We start from the raw sequence: 24,208 nt of genomic DNA, 5'->3' as shown, positions 1-24,208 counted from the left end.
ACACCACGCGCCGCCGCGGCACCGTGCACGGGGTGCGGGGCTACAACTTTGTGACCAAAGCTTGTAACATTGTTCTATTTACTTAAACACTAATGGACAGATAACCCGCTCACCTGCTTCACCATGCGACACAATGTTGTCACGGATCATATAGATAACTGTTGAAGTAGAGTGTCGGCTCATTTGTAGGTAGTGAGGGGGTGCAGGTCACCGTCGCGGCGGCGCGCCGTGTTGCCGCCGTCCTCACTCGCTCACGCTGTTGCAGCCGCCCGTGCCGCCTGCGCCGCATGGAGCCGGCGGACTCGGCCAGTCGACGTGCCGCGGAGCGAACACTCCTCTGCTTTGCATAACTTAATCATGCTCTTTAATTATGAAAAACTTTCACAGTGTATGCAAACGAAGGCACAGACCCATTCTTTAAACAACACAATAGACGCGACGACACTTGCGTCGTTACGGTAACTTTGTTGAACTGAATAATGAAGTAAACTCGTGTAATGGTTTAACTTTGTGCAATAACATTAGTCACCAACACTTCGCTAGTGTGTGCTGAGTGTACTGACTTACTGAGTGTGCTCACTAGCTAGTGGCTACTCATTGAAACATATAATGTGTTTACAATACATATTCAAACAAAGTGCCCTATAATCCTCATACACAGGTCGACGGAACAAAAATGTATGTAGCGGCTCGCTACATACAGCGACATCTACTGCACTGCAACTGACTATATATACTTAGGTCACTATTTATATTTTGAGCCTTGACGAATCTGATTGTTTTAGACCCGATTTGGCGTTTTCATCATAAAGTTTGGTCTTTTTGACTAATACATTCCTAAGAAAGTTTTGAAATCTGCGCTGAAAATATTTTCAATATCGTCGATCGAAAATTGTAAGTGTGCGGGAAAATGGAATTAGGATGTTAACATTTTCGTGCAAATATTTTTTAAGACTTTCGACGTGACTTATAGAAACAGTCGTGTCTATAGCGACTTATTTATTATTTTGGTGATAAAGTCTGATCCTTTGAAAATTTAAAACGCCAATAAATAGAGTTCTATCATGATTATTTTTCCATCACCAATGAAATTCCTGAAGGTCGTCCAAGGTCACCAGTTGTCTCCGGAAAAATTGATGCTGTGCGAAAATTAATTACGCATTTTAGTTTCCTGATACACGAAAAGAATGACACAATCCTAAACATTATTTCCACTCTTAGATATAAAATATTAGGTAACAACGTTTCCGATTAGAAGATTTTTTCTAAATGAACCAATTTTTTTTTTACAATCATTCGAGAAGGTCCTCCCGCCGATTAGTACAAACAAATGCTTGAAAAGTCCATCGTTTGGCTTCAAAATACGTGTATCAAATTGTGATAAAACAGGGATGTAGGATATAATGCGCATGAGCCCAAAAATAAACACCAGTCGACTTTATGGAAGCTTTAAGATGAACCAAATCCAGAAAAAAATATTCGCGCTTGAAGCACTTCGGAACAAATTGTCCCTTGATTTTTTATAAAAACTTTATAACGGCACAAAGTGTCTTTATAAAAATGCAGAATGGTTAATTCTTATTGATTTACAACCAAAAATTTACCTAAAGACTGGTTTAAAATATGGAAAAATCACAAAATCCTACAGGTCGAGCTCAATAAAATCAATGCCGGCCGTAATGCATCTCGCTAAACAGCTGGCTATTATGTGCACGAAAAAAACTAATTAATGAGTTTCTCGTAATGCCGTTACAGTTTGACATCAAATGACTTTATTTAGATCCAAAACGTCAAAAATAAATACCGTAAACATTGATTTTTCATCGCCTCAAGAAACAGGTTACGCTTTTAAACACCTTGTTTTTGAGGGGTCTTCGGGAAAGAAAAAAAAACATTAAAAAAATATTTCGATCGGATAAAAATCTATCTAGATCATGCATTAGAATACCCGAGAACACGATAAAGTAGTTTTCACTCACACGTTTACCGTTTTTCATAGTTAGGCTCAAAATATAAGTAGTGGCCCACGTACAAGTTCCCGACTACAACAGTCGGGCAGCCTAGGCCCACCAGGCATGATCACCTCGCCTGGTCGGAGGATCCACCCTTTGTGATGGAGGAACACGATCACCTCGTTCCTCCACATGTACATTTAATGTTGATGTGAACTGAGGCACACTATCAGTAGTGCACGGTGGCGTGCTTGTAGCACACTGGACATCGTACAATCAGCTAAATTACTGGCTACTGCTTACTGCACACCGCGTGACGTAAGACTTCATTGAAGATTGATGATTTATTGATGACGACACAATGGGAGCTGGCGGTGCAAGTTTAGTCGACTAATAATATACATGATAATACGATACTGACACAATTGGATACTTGACTACCATTCAAATATGCTACTCTTTATGAAATGTGTAGTGGTGACGTCACAGTTTCGTATTTTCGTTGGAATCAAATGAGTGCCCAACTAGCACACAAGCGCTATAACAAGCTGCACAATGGCCGGTTAAAGGATTTTTATAACGCCTTAGGCTCCTTAGTAAGAAGTATAGTGGTTCTATAAGCGGCTACAGATCTCTTGTAGCGTCAAATAGGCCCATACTGTCCAGCTTATAGCTCGACATTGGATCTACAGTGGTCGTAAATAGTAATTATAATAGTACGTAGTATAGTAGTAATACAGGAGCGCTAAAATAAGATGAAGGTGGTATAATCGCGCTACAAGAGCTTTTTCGCAGCTTCGTGGCGCTTACCAGCTGTTGTACAGAGGTGGTTAGCGCCACGAGCGTTCGAAAAAGCTCTTGCAGCGCGATTATACCACCTTTACCTTATTTTAGCGCTACTGTGTAACGGTTATAAATGCTAACGCTCTAAATTAGTAATATGGTCGGTTTATTATGGTGTAAACTAAATATATTTTTTTAAAATGAATCATCAGTGACAAATGAGGAGACATTTTATTTTTACGGATTGGATTATTAAAATAACAAGTAGTCTATCGCTTTTATTTCTTTGTGTACGTGATATGAAAGTGCGAGTTCCAGTTTGCTGTCAATATATATGTATATTATCGTCAATATTTTCATGCGCCCTCAAAATATTTAGTTTTAAATGCAAAAATTATATAGATATGTGGATTTGGAAATTGTATTTTGAACATAAATAAGACTTTGAGGGTTACAGATAATTTAATTAGGGTTATAGGTAATAAAAAATGATTTTAATTATGTTAACGTTACCAGGCTATAGATTTATATGATCTTCAAAAGATCGTAATAACCTCAAAAAATATGTTTACCAAATGCTGTAATGGCGTCTCGATCAAGCAGCTCTCAGAGTTGGTTACATCTGCTATAGCGCCTTAAGCTGTACAAAGGCTCTAGTGTTTGCTGTTGTAGACCTCAAGGTTTTGCAGTTGTGGCATAAGAGTGCTCCAATATAATTGTTTTGGTCGCACACCAGCATTTTACTCGTACTTTTAGGGGTCAGTCGTTGAATATTAAAATAGTTTGAAAATCATTTTTTTATTTTATTTATTTTATTTATTTTATTTATTTTATTTATTTTATTTATTTTATTTATTTTATTTATTTTATTTATTTTATTTATTTTATTTATTTTATTTATTTTATTTATTTTATTTATTTTATTTATTTTATTTATTTTATTTATTTTATTTATTTTATCTATTTTATCTATTTTATCTATTTTATCTATTTTATCTATTTTATTTATTTTATTTATTTTATTTATTTTATTTATTTTATTTATTCTTTAAAAACAGTTGACAGACTGAACCACCACTGCACCTATGTAAATATATTATGATAATAATTTTAAGCTTTAGTATAAAGGTATATTACTCGGTTATAGCGCTTTAGGTGCTTAACATAATTCTGTAATCCCCATGGCTGTAAAAATGTTTCGAATGATACCTTATACATTTATTTGCCGTACAGAAGCCATATAAATATCTGATATAACGCTCAAGGCGCTATTAAAGACCTACGCAACTCTTTTATAGATGAGTAATACACTAGCCCTAAAAAAATCTGTTATAGAACCTAAGGCATTACAAAAAGCTTATTTACGCTCTAGAGCGCTATAAACGCAACGCATAACTCCGTTTAAACTCCTTTATCTCCTAAAGTCCCCTTATACAGTTAACGGTGTTATAGAAGATTCCATTAACTCAGTTATACTTCCCTAGGCTGTCTAGCGATGCAATTACATGCTCATATATCACTATAAGTCATTAGTTTCCTACTAAACGGCTACTGTCCCGCCTAGCTGTTAAAGGGTTTTTTAAATAGCTAGTATACAACTTATAGAGAATTGTACAGCATTTGAACGACTCTTATGCAACTATCAGGCTGTATAACGACTGTATAAGCAGCTTGTGTGCTAGTTGGGTGCCTAACAAAATATTTGAGTGTGTATTGTGTAAGAATTACAGTTTTTTTTTTATATTACATAGCCTGAGCATTTTAGATGAACTTACCAGTAACAAAGTTTAATAATTTTTCGTTAACCCAGGCAACTACCTAATTGCATTTAACTAGTTCGGCATGTAATTAAGTGACAGTAACACGCAGTAGGCAGGAGGCAGGCAGGTGTCCGGAGCACGCGGGGCCAGCGGAACATTTAAAACCTCCGTAGTGATGGCAGTAAACAGTTGCATTGTGTCATTATCGGAAACTCAATTACATCGACGCCGCACGGTGGATCGAAAATCGGCTGTAGAAGACATAGAATCTCGATGTCGTGAATGTTATTTTTTTGGATGGAAATGTATTCTGCTGATCATTACTATTCTATAAAATGTCATATGACGTAATTGTGTGCACAAATGGAAGAGTTATAATTTTTTAAAGAAAATTTTGTATGGAGCTGACATGAAAAATGAGAATATCTCTGGAATCGTAAGGTTGGCCGTTATATCCTTGCACACTGATATAGTACTATTTATTTGTGAATTTTTGACATACTTTATATCGCGGCATCACTTGCGATTTTTTTTCTAAAAATCGTCAAAATTTTCAAAAAAAATATTTTGTTTATGATACATTTAAATGCTTAAGTATGACTATAACAAGTGTAATTTACAATATTTTTTATGCTTACACCAAAACGTTCTTAGAAATCACAAAATCGTACTACTCCTCCTCCAATGGTGTTCTCTAAACCTCGTATAATCTTTGTTTCGGGCCTCCGAAGCTTCTTCCGAAAGACTTCCAATTGGTACAATAGCATTTACTGCAATTATGTCCCCTCGGTGAATCAACAATTTGTGGACGGTTGATGACATGTAGCACCCATCATACAGTTCCATGTATTTTTCAGCGGTTGTTCTAGCGTATTCGTTAAATTACGGCATGTCTACAAACTCTCCAGATGTGATAGCTCTCAGAATCACAACAAATCTGCGTATTATGTGTTCATCTGATGCAATGATCATCTTTGAATCGATCTTGGATTAGTTTTTATGTGGATGCAATAACTCTTGAAAGCCTTCTCCTCTAGCAGACCACTTTTTGTAGTCGAGACGATACGGTATGTGTAAAAATTATTCCATCACATTTATGAAATGCATGCATGAAATGATGATAATCCGGACTCATACACACCAGAAGAAATGGTTTTTGACGCAACAGCATCTAACTTATTCATTTATGTGGTCTTAGCCAAACACATGTAGCAGGCCGCATTGACTTCGCTTTTTTGTACATGTCTATACAAATTTTGCCCTCAATCATCGTCATCATTAATTGGTGACTAATTTCATGTCCCTGACATTTTGAGGGAACGAGAGCTGCAATTTTGTTATCCGTAACGAGAGTTTCAATACCCATAGCAGTTTTTTCCTTTATGACAACTTCTTTGGTTGCTTTCGAAAAACTAAACTGGACTGGAGGGTAATACATAGGTGAGTAGTGTTTTGGATTCACCCATACGGTATATCGGTATCACCGTCAGCTACTATCAACTACGGTATCACTTTCATGCCCGCATAAATGTGATGGAATAATTTTTACACATACCGTATCGTCTCGACTACAAAAAGTGGTCTGCTAGAGGAGAAGGCTTTCAAGAGTTATTGCATCCACATAAAAACTAATCCAAGATCGATTCAAAGATGATCATTGCAGCAGATGAACACATAATACGCAGATTTGTTGTGATTCTGAGAGCTATCACATCTGAAGAGTTTGTAGACATGCCGTAATTTAACGAATACGCTAGAACAACCGCTGAAAAATACATGGAACTGTATGATGGGTGCTACATGTCATCAGCCGTCCACAAATTGTTGATTCACCGAGGGGACATAATTGCAGTAAATGCTATTGTACCAATTGGAAGTCTTTCGGAAGAAGCTTCGGAGGCCCGAAACAAAGATTATACGAGGTTTAGAGAACACCATTGGAGGAGGAGTAGTACGATTTTGTGATTTCTAAGAACGTTTTGGTGTAAGCATAAAAAATATTGTAAATTACACTTGTTATAGTCATACTTAAGCATTTAAATGTATCATAAACAAAATATTTTTTTTGAAAATTTTGACGATTTTTAGAAAAAAAATCGCAAGTGATGCCGCGATATAAAGTATGTCAAAAATTCACAAATAAATAGTACTATATCAGTGTGCAAGGATATAACGGCCAACCTTGCGATTCCAGAGATATTCTCATTTTTCATGTCAGCTCCATACAAAATTTTCTTTAAAAAATTATAACTCTTCCATTTGTGCACACAATTACGTCATATGACATTTTATAGAACAGTAATGATCAGCAGAATACATTTCCATAAAAAAAAATAACATTCACGACATCGAGATTCTATGTCTTCTACAGTCGATTTTCGATCCACAGTGCGCCGGGGGAGAGAGGGGAGGGGGGCTCACTGAGTTGACACGGAGCGCCGCCGCGCCGCCGCTCACACACAATGCCAGGATACTGTCACAAGCCCCGCAATTGTCATCGCCACTTTTCTGTTAGTTGTTTCCTGCAACCATCAACTCTCGGATAAATTGATAAAAACAATTCTACGTTACCTTGAAAAATATATTGAAGCTAACATTTTTAATCAATTCTACCCTTTGAATGATAATTTGAAAAGGTCAGTTTAATATTACCAATAGTTGATAAGTGCAGCTGTCCAATGTTCGAATCAATCGCTCGAAAGCCGCGTAACCCGGCGGCTCTGTGTGTAGCGGCCCTAATACGATTAAGTATGTTCCGAATGAGTTCAACATTTTAAAATGGTATTAGAATTCTCCATCTGGAAGGGTATAACTTCGCCTACAACTTAGAATCGAAATAAAATTGAGAAATTAATTAGCGAAAAGCGACGGCCGCCGCTGAACATACGCATTGTGTGCGATAATATAATGAATCATGGCCGCCCTACGATAGCGTCATGCTTCACACCCAGCACCTGCAGGGCTCTCTTCACATTAGTTGCGAGCTCATGCATCTAATCTCAAACAGATTTATGAAGCTCGGTCAACTGTCACGTCATTTGACTAATACTTAATGCGGGAGAAAGACTCGTCGAAGTGTCCACTCCTCTCGTGTCCTCTCCCTCCCCTCTCTTCCGCCCTCGACGGTCTTTATCTCGCGATGGAAAAAACAGTAGCCGGCGGAATGTTGGTCCGTTATTTATTCAAGACGGAAACTTTGCTTTCGTTTCATTTGTAAAGGAATGAAAGTCAAGCGACAGCAGTCGACCGCTCGACCACGCCACCCCCACGCCACCACCACGCCACCACTTCACCACTCCGCCGCTAACAAATGTATTCAAATATTCCTCAGCAATTGTAATATTCTGCAGTTACAAGTTCGCTCACTGCTCTCACTATACTGCGTTATGTGTATATGTTACTGTAAAAGCCCGGACTGTGGTCAATCCTAAGATTTTCCGGTTAAACCTAAGATTTACCAACTCTCAACGGTAAAAGTCCGAATAACTCTATTATTTCGAACTTTTACCCCTATTAACTTGGTAAATCTTAGGATATACCTCAAGGGCAGGTAAATGTAGCTAATATAAAATAATTTAATAGTTATAAAGAAGGAGTTTTCGGCAAACCGACATGGGTAGGTTAGGTTAGAAGGCTGAGGTGGGAGCGAGCGAAGCGAAGCTCCCACCTCAGCCTTCGTGGTTATTTTTTTTTAAACCACCCAGAAGGAGGAGCCCCGCGAAGCGGGGCTCCGGCGACATCTTCAAACTCTCATTATAATTATGTTACGGCATATAATTATATCCCTAGCAATGTCATTATATTACGGCTCAAACACATTACAATATGACTTTATCAACTTCTACCGTGTCATTATGTAAATCCTAAGATTTGCCAATTAAATGGTGGTAAAAGTTCGAAATAAAAGAACGTTCGGACTTTTACCATTGAGAGTTGGTCAATCTTAGGTTTTACCGGAAAATCTTAGGATTTACCACAGTTCGGGCTTTTACAGTAACATATATAAGATATTTCGCATTCCAGTATGTCACACTGTGTCAATGTACAATTATTTAACATGCGAGACACTTTTTGTACTGACAACTTTTTGACTAACAATGACTAACTACGAGCCAGTGGTCGTAGTTAGTTATTGTTAGTCTACAAGTCAAAAATTACAAATATTATGAGTAATTGATACTGATCAATTACTACGTTTATACGTATATACGTAATAATTACGTTCAGAGTTCGTAGGTCTTACATTTTATACCCCGTACAAATGTGCTACATCATGCCGATCTCTATCAACGGGATATGTTTTTGCGCGGCTGGGGCACAGATTGACAGGCTCCCTCCCCTCTCCCCGCCAGTCCCCGCGCCCCGGACCGCCCCTCACTTGAACTAGGCAAGTTCAGCAATCGCCTTCGGACACGCCTGTTGCAGGAAAAGAGCATTTCCCTCTGTCGTCAGTGTCAACGTAAACTGCGTTATCTCGTTCCCACGTCTCACCGCATGCATGAATTAGCGTGATGCATGGAGTGCAATCATTATTTACAGTGTTCGATATTTATATGTTAGCTGACCATAGAGGTCCTCTGCCACGATGATAGTTGTTATGATTTTTCTGAGAATTAAATCAGACTGAATTGATCCGGACATACTATCTAGGAACTGCGACAACAAACTACAAGCGTTAAAGGTCGAGGACAAACGTCGATGGGTGTTGTACAATGTAGGCGCCAGGCGGTTTCTATAATTATCTACTGTTTGCCACACTGAAACTTTGCTAAAGTAATTTCCACATCAATTTCAAGTTGATCATGTGTCATGTGCCGGCGCACTCACAACAGATTATACTCAATATATAGCCAAGTTCGACTCGTAGACGTCCCTGCGTCACCCACGCCACGCACGCCACGCACGCCACGCACGCCACGCACGCCACGCACGCCACGCACGCCGCGCACGCCTGTCGTCTATTACTTCGGAAACAAATCGTTTATCGATCCTCGTCGTGTGGTCTACACAATCTGTTTGATGATGACACATGATGACACATGATGACGTGTGTCCAGCTAGGAGTTCATTTATAATTCTTAGAAACGTTGTTCTGTACGAAGTGTTTGGTTGGGAGGCGAGGTGAGGTTGCGCCTAGTCCGGATCATCTCCGCGTAATCCAGGTCGACTCTCACTTTGCTTCGTGGCAAATCTTGTCTATTTATAATACACCAGAAAATAGGAACGTTAATATTTTGAGACGCAACCCTGCAGAAATGGAGACAGGGGTGAATAGGTCTCGATCATTTAAATAACGAAATGAGAGGTTCAAAACCTCACCGGTACAAAATAAAACTGTAATATTTATCATTAATAACTATAACTACATGGATTGATGACATAACACCTAAAGTTAATATCGCACTCTCATAAAAACAGTAAGTATCTCCGAGTAAGAGAGCTCACAAGTAACGAGAACAATACGAGTCGAGTGTCGCGTGGCGTATCATCAGTGTTGACTGTTGCGACACGTCGGACTGGTGACGTGTCGGTGCGTGCAGTGTGCGTGTAGTGTGCGTATAGCGTGCGTGTCGGGCGTGTGTCGTGCGCGTGTCGTGTACGTGTCGTGCAGGACTAGTTGCAACACGTCATCAAATGATAGTCGTCGGCGCGCGGGGAGGGTGGTACTGCGTCCGCGGCCTCATTATAGCGAGCAGCGTCTTTTGTGCTTGTGTTTATTTCGTCTCAACAATGGCGCATTGTGACGCGCCGGACGCAATCAACCGTCCCGTCCCGTCCCGCCCCGCCCCACCTCGCCCCGCGCTCGCCCCGCACTCGCCTCGCTACAAATGATACAATAACATTTTTGTTTTCCACGTTGATCAAAGTTTCGGTGAAAACCACTGTGTTATTTTACAATAAATGATTAATTCTGATATCTCTTATTGTGTTTCACGATAGCTAATAGTTAACTAATACCTATCAAATGTCTGGCACAGCTCAAACGTAAACAAGAAGCGAATACACTCGGTAAATACTAATATTATTAGAGTTGGTGTAATAAAATATTACATTGATATTTTATTGATTTTTTTGTGTTGGATTATTATTAGTAACTAGCTGACCCGGCTAGCTGACGCGGCTCCGCTCGCGTGAATGTTTTTTTTTTACTAATACAAAACTTGATTATTCCTTAACAACAAAATATGCTTTTTTTCACGAAAAATATTCTCAAAATTATTTATATCTCATATAACTCGCGCTAAAGCATATCCGCCATTAAAACTGTTGCCATGACAACGGAATTTTGTTAATTCAATCCATACTAATATTATAAATGCGAAAGTAACTCTGTCTGTCTGTCTGTCTGTCTGTCTGTCTGTCTGCTACTCAATCACGTCTGAACTACTAAACCAATTTGCATGAAATTTGGTATGGAGATATTTTGATACCCGAGAAAGGACATAGGCTACTTTTTACCCCGGGAAAATGACGCATTTCCCGGGAAAATTCAGAAAATTCAACGAAGTCGCGAAATATCAATATTATAATGACATTGAATTAACAAAATTCCGTTGCCATGGCAACTGTTTTAATGGCGGATATGCCTTAGCGCGACTTCGTTATACTAAGAGATGTAAATAATTTTGAGAATAGTTTTCGTGAAAAAAAAGCATATTTTATATCATTACGCTACGACCAATAGGAGCAGAGTACCTAACAGTAAAAAGTGTTACAAAAACATGGAAAATTCTGACCCATTCTCTCTTATGTGACGCAAGCGAAGTTGCGCGGGTCAGCTAGTGTCATTATAATTTTGATTATTCGCGACTTCGGTGGCGAAACCTGAATTTTCCTGGGAAATGCGTCATTTTCCCGGGGTAAAAAGTAGCCTATGTCCTTTCTCGGGTATTAAACTATCTCCATACCAAATTTCATGCAAATTGGTTCAGTAGTTTAGGCGTGATTGAGTAGCAGACAGACAGACAGACAGACAGACAGACAGACAGAGTTACTTTCGCATTTATAATATTAGTATGGATACTTAAAATAATAAATACTGGAAAACATATTAATGCCACAAAAAGCATTCCCATGCTAAATTCCCAAGGCATGTAAATGTATAAGCCCTAACTTTAACCAATTATACGAGTATATAGGATTAGAAACTTGTCTTTACATGAGATCTGATTACGGCTTGACAGGACGAGCTCTATGTTATCCTTCGCTTGGCTCGTCTTGGCGGGAACACTCACGTGCCCCCCATTTTAAATATAAGAAAGAACTAAAAGTAAAAAGTTCCTATAAGGGATTATAAACAAGTGTTGTTTAATCTCAATCAAGTGTGCGAGTGGGGTGCACGGAGCGCGTGCAGTGCGTGGAGCGCGCCGTGAGTGTGGGTGCGGTGTGGGCGCGCCGCACGCCGCGCCACGGCTCGGTCCAGGGCCGCACGTGGCGCGCCCACCACCGCGCCAGCCGCCCCGCCACCGACAGCGGCCGCCACGACCACGACGTCTCACCCTCCCACTGATACGCGGAATCTACCGGTGGTCGATATACACCGGTCACACCGTCCACTTTCGCCTGCGGCTCTGGATTGCCAGCCGATTGGTCTTCGATTGCGGTTCCTAACGGTAATTCAGATTGATATTGTGGTCCAAGTTCGGAAGGATTTGGTTCATCTTCTGATTGAGGTGTCGATGTAGTTGTGTCTAGGGTTCCCTGCTCTGGGCCCCGAAGAGGCGGTTTGTTCGAGAGTATATCGGGAACGCTTTTAGGAAAATCTTCAAATTTCGGTGACGGTACGCTGTCCGACCAGGGACCCGATACTGGTAAAGATGCGGCTTCGTAAGTTTCCATGGCTTGAAATTGTTTTTGTAAATGCGGTAACGAGGAAGACTCTAAAGAAGCTGTAGGCTGCGGTGACAATTGTCGTCCTGAACGATCGGACATGGTGGTAAGCGTTTGCATTATAGCCGGCGGCGGTGACAGTTGCGAACGAATTGTAGGAAAACGCGTGTTGGGAACTAGGAACAGGTAGGAGCTGGGTTCACAGTGCACGGTCATGTAGAGGTAGGCGCCGGTGGCGAGGGCGCCGACACGCTGCACGCGCCCCTGCGCCAGAGACGTCATGCGCAGCAGCGGCGCCACGTCACCGTCGCACGCCGTCGCCCGCACGCCCACCGGTCGCTCACACACCTGCGCAACATATACTGTTTTAATGTAGGGGTTCCACGTCTATTAGCTGACACGAGAAGTATCGGTTCCGAATAACTCGAAGGAGCGCCCACCAATAGAATTGTGGTATTGCCTGTAGGTGGCAGACCATAGTGTCGTCTCGTAAACTACCACAAGGTGTACGAATGTAGAGTCCAAACGGAGTGAGAGAGATTAGACAAATGAGTGTGAGCAGCGTGACTGTTAGTGAGCTAGTGATGAGGCGGCGCGTCGTACTCACGGGCGGCACGGTGATGTTCCAGAGCGCGAGGCGCGGCGCCACGCGCTGCTCCACCACGTGCCGCTCCCGCCCCGCCAGCCGACCTGACGCACACCACACCTTCACACTTTACTATACCAACGACGTTCTCAGTTCATTACCGACATGACATTACTCTATACGAAAAACTACGAACATTTAGATATCCGCGTCAGGAAAGAGTTTGTTATGTAACAGTAGTGTGTGTCACATCTCTGACCTATGTATATGTACTTAGTTTGTAAGCTATTCATGCATTATACGTTTGGTGTTACAACAAGACATTCGTATGTATATCGAACCTTTGCAACCAACACCGCAATTATTTAAACTGCTACCAAATCCCATCTGTAGTTTCCTTAAAATAATAAAAAATAAAAAAAGTGGTAAGTTTTCCAAGTTTTCGTAAAATTATTAAATAAGTAAGATTTATGGCGATCGATGTGATGACTAAACGTACCAAACTGCGCCGTGTTGCAGGCAGGAGGTGCGAGTGCGAGCGCGCACTCCACTGTACTCACTGTGCACACTGCACACCACACCACCAGCAGCGGCAGCAGCGGCAGCAGCGGCAGCAGCGCCGCGCGCATGTGTCTGTGTCCGCGCTCCGCCTGCGCCGCGCCAACAACGAACATAACGTCTCTTACTAATGTATGCTCCCCGCTAGTGTTGTGCGCACCACTGCTGACGCTACACTCGTGCACTCGCGACACAACACTGGCCACACTCGCCGACACACGGTACATTTTTCATTTAACTGAAAACATACCACCGATCACCGTGACCAACATTTACAAATCAATTAGTTTGTACTTCTGGAACTGAATAAATAAAGGCCATCAAGCAATTATTCTATAAGAAGGTAAAACAAATAATAGTCACGCGGAGCAGTGACCACCAACACGCTCAATAATCCAATAAATACTTTGTTTTTACATTTTTTTCTTATATTCGATCTACCTAATACATATATATTGAATATTTTATTCTTGAAGGTATAATATACGTTCAAGAACAAAATATATACTTATAATTATTCGAATTCGTATACACTCCGAAGCTAGAACCAGCAGAACAGCTGCCAGCTTAATAAAGGACGTGCTATTTGTATATGTAGGGGTCAAGGTGTAAACAAATACTTTACATAGGGACGTAATTATTATATCAGTTGTTCATCGTGGTCAATGGTCGTGGTACAAAGTCATGGTTTTCACTTTTAATGAACGACATTGAAAACAATTCAAAGCCGCTCTAGCTTCATGTAGCAATCACAGGTTACAAACACAATATGTTATCGATACAAGGTGTACATGTATTCATTATTTGATAGTTAATCAAAACATTCCTACTGCGATAGCACCACGTTAACTTCGCACTTAATGTCCACACTTCATATTACGCCATGTTACGGGGATAGCAACTTACAAAAGAAAATAATTCATTCAAACTAATGTATGCTTGACTTGAAGACATCTAGATCTTTTATACAAATTCTAATGTGCTTCGTAAATGGTTTAGTTCCAAAATGATTTGTGGAATGTATCTAATAAGTGAATCCCCTTCCTTAAAAATTACAATCACATATCGTACGCGCGTTTAAGTGTCAATGACGCAGTTTCTCGCTTAGCGAATGTCAATTAACTTTTAGTATCACTAAATAGTAGAAACTTACTACTCAATACAATAGGTACATTTCAACCCATGCATAACACACCTTTGACCGAGACAGTTTATTAGTTAAACGTTTCATTGTTACGAACCTATCTCAACGTGATGACTCTAACATGGCGATATCTTACAGCATAATCAGCGCCTCGACATCCTAGGAAAGTAAAAACAAACACAGAACTATTGTGAAAGTTCTTTATTGCAGTAGATACATACACAGAGTATATCGATTAAAAATACTTTATATGTATCCGCTACATAAATATAAGTCATCATGGTGTCAGCTGATTTATTGATATTGATATATGCCGTAGTATGAGAATGCGAGTGGGCGCGACTAGGCGCAGTATATGAGGAAGTCAGCGCGGGCGGGCGCGGAGAGGTCGCCGGTGCGCGTGACGCGGGCGCGCTGCGTGCCCTGCAGCAGCACGTGCGCCGCCGCGCCGCCGCGCTCGCACACCGCCACGGACACGCCTCGCACGCTGCAGCCCTGCAACATCACCCACACGATCACGACGTGGCCCGCCGCTCTCGCCACTCCCAGCGCTCCCTGCACGTACCTTGAACTCGGGGATAACGATGTCGAACGTGGAGGTCTGCGGGGCCAGTGCGTAAGTGAACGGTCGCGTTTTGTTAGTCTGGAAACCTGTAAAGAGTTTATCTTTTGAATACCGGTAGCATGTGTCGATAAAATATATGAATACAATTATTTATCCAAGTCCAAGTGTAAAATTTTCCAGCTAATTAAATCGTTATTGTGTGGGTCTGACCGCTGAGAGCGTTGTAGCAGGTGCCCCTGACGTCCGTGGTGACGTCGGGAGCGGCGTTGCCCGGCTCAGCTGCGGCGAGCAGGACGCACGCTACCGCCAGCAGCTGCACCACGGCGTCCACCACACTAGGACACATCCTCATTTCGAGTATATTACGATCGCTGGTGAGTCGAGGGAGACTTAACGACGCTAATGATTACGTCGAAATAATAGCGAGGCTCATTTGCTAAAACAGAAATCTATCACGATGGAGCACAGCGAACAATCTCGCATGACGAATGTGACATGACCACTCCGCCCGATGGTTAATTATAATAGGTACTGTGATTATAAACAAAAGCTTAACAGCTTTTGTTAAAATAACACAGTATTTGCTGCCATGAAGGGTACAGCAGTGCAGATAAGGATAGAAAATTACCTAACAAACTATGTGTTCACATTTAGATATGGTGAGTACATAGTCGGATCAATAAATTACAGACTCAATAACTGCTGAAAGACTCCTACAATCTGAGCTAATTGATAACATCGCAGTTGCGATAGATAATCATCGGCACGATAACACAAGTGATGGAGAGTGGCGGATGGCGTGTCAGTGCGAGCGGCGCGCGCGCACGATGTGGTCGCGCCTCAAGTGGCTGGTGCTGTGGTCGCTGTGGGCGGCGCGCGGCGTGCGCCACCCCTCGCCGCCGCTGCGCCTGCGCCAGGGCGCGCTGCGCGGACAGCTCGCGCCCGACGCGACGCACTACCAGTACTTCGGCATATCCTACGCCACCTCACACCACCACTATAGGTTTAAGGTGCAGATGTGTTGGCCGAATTGATCGATAGCGCTAAACGAGTTTTTAGAAAAAATTATAATGGAAAGTGCTTCTTGAATAGCGAAATGGACGACTAATGTGATTCCAGGCCCCCGGTCCCGCGCCGGCATGGGAGGGCGTGTTCGAGGCCGTCGACGAGAACGTGCGGTGCCCGCAGCTGTACGCGGGCGGCGTGGTGGTGGGCCGCGAGGACTGCCTCGTGCTCAACGTGTACGCGCCGCTGCACGCGAGCGCCGCCGCGCCGCTGCCCGTCATGGTGTTCATACACGGCGGCGGCTTCAAGGAAGGCTCCGGCGCACGTCTCCTGTACGGGCCCGACTACCTGGTGGCACGCGGCGTCGTCCTCGTCACTTTCAACTACAGGCTGGGAGTCCACGGGTTTTTATGCCTCGGAATAAAGGATGCCCCCGGTAACGCCGGCATGAAGGACCAGGTGGCTGCGCTCAAATGGGTCCAACGCAACATTCGCGCGTTCGGTGGAGATCCTGACAACGTGACTATATTCGGTGAAAGTGCGGGCGGCGCATCAGTCTCGTACCACCTTTTATCGTCGGCGTCGCGCGGTCTCTTCCATCGAGCGATCATACAAAGCGGCTCGTCGCTCGCACCCTGGGCGCTACAGACTGAGCCGTTGCAGACGGCTACCGTACTAGCGAAAGCGCTCGGCCACACCGCCACAGAACCACACCAATTGTATCATATTTTCATGAACGAAACTCTATCTAACATGATCACCGCAAAAATGCCAAAGAAAGAAGGACGATTTAAATACTTGCATCTCCCGTTCACTCCGTGCTACGAGCCGCAGATAGATGGAGAGGAACCGTTCTTCACCCACGACCCGTACGATATTTACACTAGTGGCAGTCTGACTGCCTCTGTGGCGCAGTGGTTTAGGTCGCCACGCTGATACCACTGCAACGGGAGGTCGTGGGTTCGATTCCCACACGGGACAATTATTTGTGCGATCCACAAATAATTGTTTCGGGTCTGGTTGTGCTTTGTGTCCGTTGTTTGTATGTTTGTAAAAGTCCCCGCGACACAAGAGCAATTCTTAGTGCGGGAGTTGTCTTTTAAAAAAAAAAAAAAAAAAAAAAAAAAAAAAAAAAAAAAATAAAAAAAAAAAAAAAAAAAAAATATAATAAAGTTCCCGTAATCATTGGAGCCAACGATCAAGAGGGATATTTTTTCGCTGCCCTCGAAGACGACGAGTCTTTAACTAGAATGAGTTTCGAGGCGTCGCTGCCGAGTAACTTGCAATTTCCGTCGGCGACGGAGCGGCGCGCGGCGGCCGAGCGGGTGCGGCGCGAGTACCTGGGCGACGGCCGCGTGTCGCGGGACACCAGCGTGCAGCTGTCCAGACTGCACGGCGAGCCCTACTTCAACTTCCCCGCACTCGTGGAGACCGAGCTGTTGCTGAGCACGAGCGACCAGCCCGTCTACTCGTACGTGTTCGAGCACGACGGCTGGCGAAACTTCCCTAAGTTCTCTTTGGGACTGAGATGGTGGCGAGCCAGCGGCGCCACGCACGCCGATGAACTTTTCTACCTGTTCAATCTGTTCCCCGTACCGACAGTTTTCGAAACCGACATGATTAATATCATGACGGCATTTTGGAGCAACTTTGCCAAATACGGGTTAGCCGAATTGCTAATTTACTTACTCGCTTACATTAAAATTTTATTTTATTCATAGGCAACGCCATCAGATATGGAGTAACGGCAAATAAGAGTAGTAATATGGATTTATAAAATGACACATCCTTCGTTACCATGGCGTTACCGACACCACACCGAGTTGTGAGCTCGCCTCGCTTCAGTTATAAAAGTTTATCACATGGTCATCATTTAATCATTTATTCAAATCACCTAATTTCATATATTTTAAATTACATTATATCTAAAAACAGCAATGGAATGAACTGACAATGGTTGTAGGTGCCTGAACTAGTTAAACCTATATCTCAGGCGGGAAGGACTATTTAGACTACTATGGTAAACTTTTACAACTCGATAGTGAAGCGAGGCGAGCTCGCAACTCGGTGTGGTGTCGTTAACGCCAGGGTAACGAAGGATGTGTCACTCAGTGAAGTTGTTGGGCGCAGGTCGCCGGGCGAGGCGGGCGGCGTGCGCTGGCGCGCGGCGGACACGCTGCGGCTGAGCGCGCGGCCGCACCACGCGCCGCCGCCGCAGCTCCCACTGTGGCGTGACCTCTACCGCGCGTATGGACACCAACCTACTGCACTGACGGCTCCCGGCTGACGGCCAACGTCGCTGGCACATCTGCTCGACATTCTGTTCACGTGAACACAAGTTATTCAGCTAAGGACTTCGTAGTTTACGTAAAACGTTATAATATTATTAACAATTTTTTATATTATTTAGTGAATTCGTACATAGTTATTGAATACATATCATATTGACTGATATTATATTATTGAGTTTATTTATTGTAGTCGGTATGGTAATGCGTTACTGATTAAAACTTTATCCAAAAACACTTTCCACAAATTATGTCAATAAATAAAAGTAACTAGTACTAAGAAATCGATTTCATAATTGAATTATTATAATGGAAGAATGTAATACTATCTATAAAGCCATGCTTTATGCTCATGTGTATAAATATGCTGATAATAAATTTACGTGCAGTAATAATGCATTTTGACAAATAGTATATGTGTAGAAATAAAAAATAGCAGGTGGTGGTCGTACCGCACTGCGTCAGGGAGAACTATCCTTTTTTTTGGAGGAAGGCGCAAAGACTGGCTTCTTCCGTGGAGGAATACACGTCATGTTTCGCGATGAAGACGGAGACGGCGCCGATGACGCCGAGGAACGTGCCGGCAGTATGGGAGCCTCGGGCGCCGGCGCCTCTACGGGGGCTTGGGCCTCTACGGGGGCTTGGGGCTCTACGGGCGCTACGGGCACTGCGGGGAGCGCAGGTTGGGGCGAGGTCGGGAGTGTCGGAGGGGCGGGGGTAGGGGGCGGTCCGCGAGGAAACTTGTTGGGCGCGATGCGGCGCAGCTCCGCCATGAGGCGGTCGATGTCCTGCTGCTGCAGCACCAGCTCGCGCTGCAGCTCCTCGAGCGCCAGCAGCACCGCCACCCACTGCGACCGCTCGTCCAACTCCTGCGTCACGCGCACCACACACTAACACTCATGCTATATTCTGACATTCATTACTCTACTTGTGATGGCTAATTACTAGGCGGCTTGCTATTTCAACATTTTGTTCAGTTTCCTGCTCTCTTATCCAACCTACCTGAAATATCCGCCCGGTGCCGTGGAGTGCAATGCGATAACTGCCTAGTTTTATACCTATTATTTTTATTTTTTTTAAACGACAACTCCCTCACTAAGAATTGCTCTTGTGTCGTGGGGACTTTTACAAACATACAAACCACGGAAACAAAGTACAACCAGACACGAAATTTGTGGATCGCACTTATAATTTTATTGTCCCATATGGAAATCGAACCCATGACTTCCCGACACAATGGTAGCGGCGTGGCGACCTAAACCACTGCGCCACTATATAATATATAGAACTAATTTAATTCGCTATTACCGTTCACTACCGTTTTACGAAGTGATCCTTGGCTTGCACTACACGTACACTTCAGGCCAACAATCTCCTCCCAGTGTTATGTATTAGGTCCACAGTGCAGGGTGAGCGCACGATGACAATTTTAAATCATTGAGAAATTATTTGTAGAATTCTACGCAATACTAGTTTACCCAAAAATACGCACCTTGTATTCTTTGTTGAGTGCTTGCCGGTTCACCTCAAATATGATAATTAGTGACCCCAGACCGAACACGACCACTTCGCCTGCAACCAAACATCGGCCTAGAGTTTACGTCGTTGCCGACATTCGGCAAACACAGTTTTAACATATACATATATTATAATATGTAGACGGAAGGCGATCGTGAGTGAGAGTGAGTGAGTGAGAGTGAGTGAGAGTGGGTGAGACAGGCGGCGCACCGAGCAGGTTGGCGCCGGCGTCGAGCGCGGCGCTGTCGGCGAGCGGCGGCACGGCGCGCGGCTGGCGCAGCGCCATCACCCACAGGCGGAAGCGCAGCTGCGCCGCATTGTAGGCGCGCCCCGTCGCCATGCACACGTGCCGGCTGAACCACGGGTGCTTGCGCGCCACCTCCTGCACACACGACACTGGCTCGTCACTCGTCTCCCACCATTACCACGCACCACTGCGCACCACTGCGCGCCATTGCGCCGAGCGCGTAGCCCCTACTTTGATCCTGGCGGCGAGCGGCGCGCTCAGCTGCCGCGCCAGCAGCGTCGCGAGCCGGAACATCGGGAACTGTTGCATGTCGCCACGACACTAACTTGCGCGCACCTCGCCCCGCCTTCTACATACTCGCCACACGCAGCCCGTCATACCTATTTTATTGTTATCATTTCACGCACTAAAATTTTGAACCTACGTGCTTACTTAACCTTTATTATCTAGCCTTACCGATGACATCACTGTCTGTCATTTTTTATTTTCTTAGCTCCCACCGTGGACACTTGGACAGAGTACTGTAACTATAGCTTACCACATAACACAGAGTACTTTAAAACTACGATAATAAAAATAAATAAAAAGTAAATACTATAATTTACGCTGTCTATGGCTCCCATGTGTTCTCAACGTGGACAGAGTAATTAAGTTAGTAAGGGCATCTACGCACTATGCGGTCAGCCGCTAGCCGTCCAGCTAACTGCGGGACGCGGTTGCACTTTCGGTTGTAAGGAAACTATAACCACTAGCCTGGTGCCGGTAGCAGCAACCCCAGTGCATGTGTCAGTATACTCACTACTCAGTATCAAAGTACTCTATGACACTAATTAGCACACCTCAGTTGATATCAAGTCCTGTAGCTCGATTCTCTGCTACTATCGACTACCGACAACCGACCTGTCATCGAGAAATTTTGTATGAAAATCTGATCAGCGCCTCTGACGAGCGGCCTGCGATTATACGTAGTATGTATTTCGTATTATAGTAGTACGAAGTCTCAAGCAATAGTTAGCTGTTCAAACAGTCAACGACGCGATGTTCGCCAAATAGCTAAAATACGTATATCTATGACCCGTCTTTGACCATAACGTAGAAACTATATATTTTTTATCTGTTATTCTCTAAAAATATATTTTTCGTGAATGTTTACACATTTTTGTATTTTGTTTTGATACGTTTGCATACATATACATTTTTACATAGAATTTTGATAAGATGAGTTTTAATTATGAATATCGGTTGAAGCGAAGGCAGTTGGGTCGCCAGGCCATGTTCAGTGAGATGGGGCCGGTGCTGTGCGACTCGGTGCAGCCGAGCGCGGAGCTGCAGCGGCAGTACGTGCTGCGCAACCCCGTGCACGCCGGCGTGCAGGTCGCGCGGCCCCTCGCCGAGCGCCGCACCAACACGTTCCGGTGAGTGGTAGCAGTGTAGTGAGTGTAGTGAGTGTAGTCAACCCGCCCGCTCGCATGACCACCGTGTTACAGCGCCGACGTGTGCAACTCCGGCGCGAACCACGCGGAGGGCGGCTGGGCGCGCGACATCTCCTTCAACGACTCGGAAGCTACGCAGAGGTATCGCCGCAGAATAGAGAAGGAGGACGGCTACATACATACTGTAATGACACAATCGCCGGTGAGCTTATCGTTTTAGGGTTGGACCTCATCTGGCAGCACGGAATCGCAATTGTTCCGCCTGTGCTACCACGTGCTGCAGTATGCTGCCGCATGCGAACGCGCGCTGTCGCATTCCGCAGACAAAAAAAGGCGATCGCACGCGTCAGCATGCTGCAGCACGGGTGGCATACTGCCGCGGTCTTTCATGATCAGTAAAGTTTCAAGCGCGAGATAGATAGGACCACGGAAGAGAGAGCAGTGATTCTAGCGTGTACATGCGATAGCAAGTGATCGGCGGTGAAAGGATGCGTTAGCACATCGCGCGCTTCGGCGTCAAGTGAAAAGGCGATACCGTGCTGCCAGATGTGGTCCAACCCTTAACGTTCAGCAACAACACGTATTAATTACTTGTTTACGTAATAATACATTTGGTTTAGGTCATGGAACACTACATAAACCAGAATAATGCCATCGATGTGTACGAATCGTATTATTCGAAGATGGCGGGGTTCCCAAAACTCGGAAAAGACGACTGTCGCACAGTTAACATATACCGTGACAGCTCCATCTCGGGGGGCGGCAGGCCCGTCAGGTCCATCTGCTGGGAGCCAGGAGGCGGGTATCGATTTGCTGTTGCTTATCTGGACGTGGATGTCGATAGGAATTCACGGGGTTCCCTTGACTCGTACATATGGGATGTCGAGTATCCCAATCGCCCCAAAATGTCGCTCCGTCCGCCATGCCCCATACTGGATGTACAGTACAACCCGCGCGAGGCGAGCGCGCTGGCGGTCTGATGAGCGGGCAGGTGTGCGTGTGGGACGCGCGAGCGTCGCCAGCGCCGGTCGCGTGCAGCGCGCCGCACGAGGCGCACCAGGACCTCGTGCGGAGCGTGCTGTTCATCAGCTCCAAGGCTGGCACGGAGTTCTTCTCCGGCGGCGCCGACGGCGTGCTCAAGTGGTGGGACACGCGCAACATGGACCGACCCACGGACGTGTTAATACTGGATCTGGTCAAATCTGTTAACGAGCGCCAATCTATCAGTAATGCTAACAGCGTCAGTACACTCGAGTACGAGCCGACTATTCCGACACGATTCATGGTGGGAACTGAAAACGGTTCGGTCGTCATGGGAAATCGCAAAGGAAAAAACATCTTGGAAAAATTGCCAGGCAAGGTACGTAGTAATTATAATGTGGAACGAATGCAGCGATTGTTTTTAAAACGTTACAAGTTTGGCGCACAGGATCACATGGACGTACAAAAGTGTTTGAATGGTTCCAGTATACGGCGCACGCGGGTCCAGTGTACCGAGTGGAACGCAACCCTGGCTCGTTGAAGAACTTCTTGAGCGTGGGCACGTGGCAGGCGAGCGTGTGGAGCGAGGAGGTCCGCGAGGCGGCCGTGCTGTGGACGGGGCCGCAGCGGCGCGCGCTGGCGGACGGCGCGTGGAGCCCGGCGCGCGGCTCGCTGGCACTGCTGGCGCGCGCCGACGGCTCGCTCGCGGCGTGGGACCTGCTGCGCCGACACCACGCGCCCGTGCTCAGCGTGCAGGTGTGCCGCCGCCCGCTGCTGCGCGTGCGCCTGCATTCAGCTGTCGGTCATCATTTCATTTGTAAACTACAAGAAGCGTCACTTGATTTCATTTAATAAAATCGTACTGTTTTTTTTAGGGCAAAGTTCTTCTATGTGGCAGTAGCGATGGTAACATTTACATGCAAGAGCTGTCGGAGAGCCTCAGAGACTCGGACAAACAAGAGAAGGGTCTATTGACACAGGTGAGAGTAGGTACAAGAGTAGGTATACTTCATTTAGTATGATCGGAACTATAAACCTTTACACCTGTACCAGATCATATTATTTACCACTAGAGGCCGCCTACGCCTTCGTCCGGTTAACCTTCCCGTGTAAATACCAATCCCTCGGGACCTTCGGGATAAAAAGTAGCCTATGTGTTATTAATCTGATTTCTGAGGTTATAATATTTATGTGACAGAATTTATTCAACTAAAGCAATGTTAATGCGTTCAGCAGGCTCAGCTTTTTTAGAATATATGTAACTATGTAACTAGCAACGTATTCGAGTGCAGGTGCTCGAGCGAGAGACAAAACGCGAGCGCATCTTGGACTCGCGGCTGCGCGAGCTGCGGCTGCGGCAGCGGCAGACGGGCGAGCGCAGCGCCTCCGCGTCGAGCCGCTCGTCCGCCGCCAGCCTCGCCGCCGCCGCCGACCTGCCCGACCGCGAGCTGGCCGACCTCAGCGCCGCCTACCTGGCGGCCGTGCGCACCCACCTCGCCGCCTTCACCCCGCACACCCCGCACACCCCCGCCCCACACACCGCGTGACACGACATCCT

The 24,208-nt window shown here is 44.8% G+C and overlaps 5 protein-coding genes across 5 annotated transcripts; 3 read left to right on the top strand and 2 right to left on the bottom strand.

Moving 5' to 3' along the window:
* Window positions 1–6,521: 6,521 nt before the first annotated feature.
* LOC142987125 (uncharacterized) lies at window positions 6,522–14,196 on the bottom strand. The gene is made up of 4 exons (XM_076135680.1): window positions 14,095–14,196; window positions 13,411–13,707; window positions 12,933–13,015; window positions 6,522–12,673 (listed from the first exon to the last, which is right to left on the bottom strand). Exons 2-4 carry the CDS (start codon window positions 13,694–13,696, stop codon window positions 11,810–11,812), a joined length of 1,233 nt encoding a protein of 410 aa, XP_075991795.1. The 5' UTR covers window positions 13,697–13,707; window positions 14,095–14,196; the 3' UTR covers window positions 6,522–11,809.
* A 603-nt stretch (window positions 14,197–14,799) lies between these two features.
* Window positions 14,800–15,691, bottom strand: LOC142987127 (uncharacterized). Its single transcript, XM_076135682.1, has 3 exons — window positions 15,389–15,691; window positions 15,179–15,264; window positions 14,800–15,108 (listed from the first exon to the last, which is right to left on the bottom strand). Exons 1-3 carry the CDS (start codon window positions 15,528–15,530, stop codon window positions 14,956–14,958), a joined length of 381 nt encoding a protein of 126 aa, XP_075991797.1. The 5' UTR covers window positions 15,531–15,691; the 3' UTR covers window positions 14,800–14,955.
* Window positions 15,692–15,957: 266 nt separating this feature from the next.
* On the top strand, window positions 15,958–18,924 carry LOC142987128 (juvenile hormone esterase-like). Its single transcript, XM_076135683.1, has 4 exons — window positions 15,958–16,188; window positions 16,298–17,073; window positions 17,343–17,846; window positions 18,314–18,924. The coding sequence occupies exons 1-4, from the start codon at window positions 15,973–15,975 to the stop codon at window positions 18,468–18,470; spliced, it is 1,653 nt and encodes a 550-aa protein (XP_075991798.1). The 5' UTR covers window positions 15,958–15,972; the 3' UTR covers window positions 18,471–18,924.
* Window positions 18,925–21,497: 2,573 nt separating this feature from the next.
* LOC142987126 (dynein axonemal intermediate chain 2-like) lies at window positions 21,498–22,690 on the top strand. The gene is made up of 3 exons (XM_076135681.1): window positions 21,498–21,651; window positions 21,724–21,871; window positions 22,290–22,690. Exons 1-3 carry the CDS (start codon window positions 21,509–21,511, stop codon window positions 22,647–22,649), a joined length of 651 nt encoding a protein of 216 aa, XP_075991796.1. The 5' UTR covers window positions 21,498–21,508; the 3' UTR covers window positions 22,650–22,690.
* On the top strand, window positions 22,649–24,197 carry LOC142987096 (dynein intermediate chain 3, ciliary-like). The gene is made up of 4 exons (XM_076135646.1): window positions 22,649–23,029; window positions 23,137–23,448; window positions 23,526–23,630; window positions 23,943–24,197. Exons 1-4 carry the CDS (start codon window positions 22,649–22,651, stop codon window positions 24,195–24,197), a joined length of 1,053 nt encoding a protein of 350 aa, XP_075991761.1.
* Window positions 24,198–24,208: the final 11 nt, after the last annotated feature.

Source organism: Anticarsia gemmatalis, chromosome 3 (assembly GCF_050436995.1).
Source record: "Anticarsia gemmatalis isolate Benzon Research Colony breed Stoneville strain chromosome 3, ilAntGemm2 primary, whole genome shotgun sequence".
NCBI classification, from domain to species: domain Eukaryota; kingdom Metazoa; phylum Arthropoda; class Insecta; order Lepidoptera; family Erebidae; genus Anticarsia; species Anticarsia gemmatalis.
This window is presented reverse-complemented; position numbering and strand designations above follow the sequence as displayed.

Coding starts and splice junctions, on each gene's coding strand:
- LOC142987125 (XM_076135680.1), bottom strand. CDS start 13,696: ATGTACCGTGTGTCGGCGAGTGTGGCCAGTGTTGTGTCGCGAGTGCAC. Junction 13,016..13,410: donor CTGCAACACGGCGCAGTTTG/GTACGTTTAGTC, acceptor GGTGTGCGTCAG/GTCGGCTGGCGGGGCGGGAG. Junction 12,674..12,932: donor GGAACATCACCGTGCCGCCC/GTGAGTACGACG, acceptor TATGTTGCGCAG/GTGTGTGAGCGACCGGTGGG.
- LOC142987128 (XM_076135683.1), top strand. CDS start 15,973: ATGGCGTGTCAGTGCGAGCGGCGCGCGCGCACGATGTGGTCGCGCCTC. Junction 17,074..17,342: donor TACGATATTTACACTAGTGG/CAGTCTGACTGC, acceptor AAAAAAAAAAAA/AAAATATAATAAAGTTCCCG. Junction 17,847..18,313: donor AGCAACTTTGCCAAATACGG/GTTAGCCGAATT, acceptor TGTTGGGCGCAG/GTCGCCGGGCGAGGCGGGCG.
- LOC142987126 (XM_076135681.1), top strand. CDS start 21,509: ATGTTCAGTGAGATGGGGCCGGTGCTGTGCGACTCGGTGCAGCCGAGC. Junction 21,652..21,723: donor CGCCGCACCAACACGTTCCG/GTGAGTGGTAGC, acceptor ACCGTGTTACAG/CGCCGACGTGTGCAACTCCG. Junction 21,872..22,289: donor CTGTAATGACACAATCGCCG/GTGAGCTTATCG, acceptor CATTTGGTTTAG/GTCATGGAACACTACATAAA.
- LOC142987096 (XM_076135646.1), top strand. CDS start 22,649: ATGAGCGGGCAGGTGTGCGTGTGGGACGCGCGAGCGTCGCCAGCGCCG. Junction 23,030..23,136: donor TGGAAAAATTGCCAGGCAAG/GTACGTAGTAAT, acceptor GAATGGTTCCAG/TATACGGCGCACGCGGGTCC. Junction 23,631..23,942: donor AGAAGGGTCTATTGACACAG/GTGAGAGTAGGT, acceptor ATTCGAGTGCAG/GTGCTCGAGCGAGAGACAAA.
- LOC142987127 (XM_076135682.1), bottom strand. CDS start 15,530: ATGAGGATGTGTCCTAGTGTGGTGGACGCCGTGGTGCAGCTGCTGGCG. Junction 15,265..15,388: donor CTGCTACAACGCTCTCAGCG/GTCAGACCCACA, acceptor AACTCTTTACAG/GTTTCCAGACTAACAAAACG. Junction 15,109..15,178: donor TCGTTATCCCCGAGTTCAAG/GTACGTGCAGGG, acceptor GTGATGTTGCAG/GGCTGCAGCGTGCGAGGCGT.